Here is a 2,383-nt window from a genome sequence, read left to right as displayed (position 1 = left end):
TATTGGTTAAAAATCCACGCCTCTACAAGACATTGAAAAATGAATCTTTAAAAATCCACGCCTTTACAAGGCCTTGAAAAATAAATCTTTAAAAATCCACGCCTCTGCTAGGCCTTGAAAAACGTATCTTTAAAAAAATCCACGCCAATGGTGAACCTTGAAAAATATTCTGTAAAAAATACACGCCTATGGTAGGCCTTGAAAAAATATTCTTTTAAAAATCCTCACCACTGTCCTTGAAAAAATTCTCGCCTCTACTAGACCTTGAATACATTTTCTAATTGTTTTTTTTTTCATTTCAGCTAAACAAGGCTATGGTCCCGGTGAACAAGATTGGGGTTTCGTAGATGTCCGCAAGAACGCCCATATGTTCTACTGGCTGTACTACACCTCCGCCAATGTCACCCAGTACACCCAACGTCCCTTGGCCATTTGGTTGCAAGGTGGTCCCGGTGCCTCCTCCACCGGTTATGGTAACTTTGAAGAATTAGGCCCCTTGGATTTGTATGGCGAATATCGTAACTGGACCTGGGTTAAGGATATGAATGTTTTGTTCATTGATAATCCTGTCGGTTCGGGTTTCTCCTATGCCGATAACATTTTGGCCTTGACTTCGACCAATAATGAAATTGCCAAGGATTTGGTCTCGTTCATGAAGGGTTTCTATGAATTGCATCCCGAATTCGAAGATGTCCCTCTGCACATTTTCTGTGAAAGTTATGGTGGTAAAATGGCTCCGGAATTCGCCTTGGAATTGTACTATGCCATCCAGAGGGGAGAATTGAAGAGCAACTTGCAATCGGTTAATTTGGGTGATCCATGGACCTCGCCAATTGATTCCGTGTTGGCCTGGGCTCCACTTCTGTTGAATATGGTAAGGAGGAAATTTGAGATTTTCGAATCTGGGGAATCTAACTAAAATTGCGTTGTTCTTTTCCAGGGTATTGTCGATCAAGATGGCTATGAGAACATCATGGTGGCTGCCAACAAGACATTGGATCTTGTGGAAAGGGAGAAATGGACCCAAGCCACCATGCAATGGAGTAATACCCAAGGTGTTCTCTTGAGAGAATCCAAGGGTGTTGATTTCTATAATATTGAGAAGCCAACCCGTGGTGATGCCTACACACGTATGCTCCTGAAGACCAATAACTACAAAGGTAGGTCATATCCCTCTTTTCTCATGAGAGTATTTCAAATTATTCTCTCCTCTCTTTTTAGAACAAATGTACCGCACCTTGGTCAAATTCGACATTGATGAAAATCGCGACAAGATGTTGGAAGATTTGATGCGTGGTCCAGTCAGCGAAGCTTTGGGCATTCCCTCCAATGTCAAATGGGGCTCTCAGAGTGGCAGCACTTTCACCCGTCAAATGGGCGATTTCATGAAACCTGTTATTCATATTGGTGAGAGATTTTTAATGATCGGGATTTGGATCCGGATACTAACCTTCATCCTCTTTACATTTTCTAGTCAACGAACTTTTGGACCACACCCCCTTGCGTGTCTCTGTATTCTCTGGTCAATTGGATTTGATTTGCGCCACACCCGGTACCGTCAATTGGATTGAGAAGTTGCGCTGGAGCTATCGTGATCAGTATTTGAAGACACCCCGCATTGGCATCAGTGTTGATCGCATTTTGGAAGGTTATGAAAAGACCACCGGCAATTTCAGTATGTTCTGGATCAATCGTGCCGGTCACATGGTACCAGCCGATAATCCAGCTGGCATGAGCTATATTTTGAAGAAGATTACCAAATACGATCAAAATTAAATTAATTTTGTGAAATAGAATTTTTATGTAAATAAATAAAATAATATACGATAATTATAAAAATTAATCTTTAAAAACTCCACGCCTCTACTAGGCCTTGAAAAATTACTCTTTAAAAATCCACGCCTCTACTAGGAGTTGAAAAATTAATCTTTAAAAAGCCACGCCTCCTATAGTCCTTAAAACTTAATCTTTAAAAATCCTCGCCTCCTATAGGCCTTGAAAAATTAATCTTTAAAAATCCGAAACGATTTTCTCCAATATTGTTCTTGGGATAAATAAGTGAACTGTGTCAAATTTCATCCAAATCGGATCATAAATGCGACCTGTACAAACACAACTGTACGTCACAAAAATACATGGACGGACGGACAGATGGACATGCCTAAATCGACTCATAAAGTGATTCTATGCATATTTTCAAAAGGATCCATGGGCCTATCTCGATTCCTTTTGCCTGTTACAAATATATGCACAAAGACATCATATCCCGTACCACAGTGTGGTGAAGGGTATAAAAAGGGGGTTATATGGGCATTACCCCTAAAAGGGGGCGAATATTAAAAAACAAATTACAAAGAATTTGGTTGAAAAACGCATTCAAGAA

General features: G+C 40.3%; 1 protein-coding gene across 1 annotated transcript; it reads left to right on the top strand.

Annotated features, from left to right (window-relative positions):
* Positions 1 to 298: 298 nt before the first annotated feature.
* LOC133323770 (retinoid-inducible serine carboxypeptidase-like) lies at positions 299 to 1,791 on the top strand (the record flags this gene model as incomplete). The annotated part of the gene is made up of 4 exons (XM_061533018.1): positions 299 to 874; positions 941 to 1,160; positions 1,222 to 1,407; positions 1,475 to 1,791. Coding segments are annotated over 4 exons (1,284 nt in total), but the record flags the coding sequence as incomplete, so codon positions are not given.
* Positions 1,792 to 2,383: the final 592 nt, after the last annotated feature.

This window comes from Musca vetustissima, unplaced genomic scaffold, assembly GCF_032173495.1.
Source record: "Musca vetustissima isolate MV318-11 ecotype Yass unplaced genomic scaffold, APGP_CSIRO_Mvet_v1 utg165113, whole genome shotgun sequence".
Lineage (NCBI taxonomy): Eukaryota > Metazoa > Arthropoda > Insecta > Diptera > Muscidae > Musca > Musca vetustissima.
Note: the sequence above shows the minus strand (reverse complement) of the source record. Positions and strands in the feature narration are given on the sequence as shown.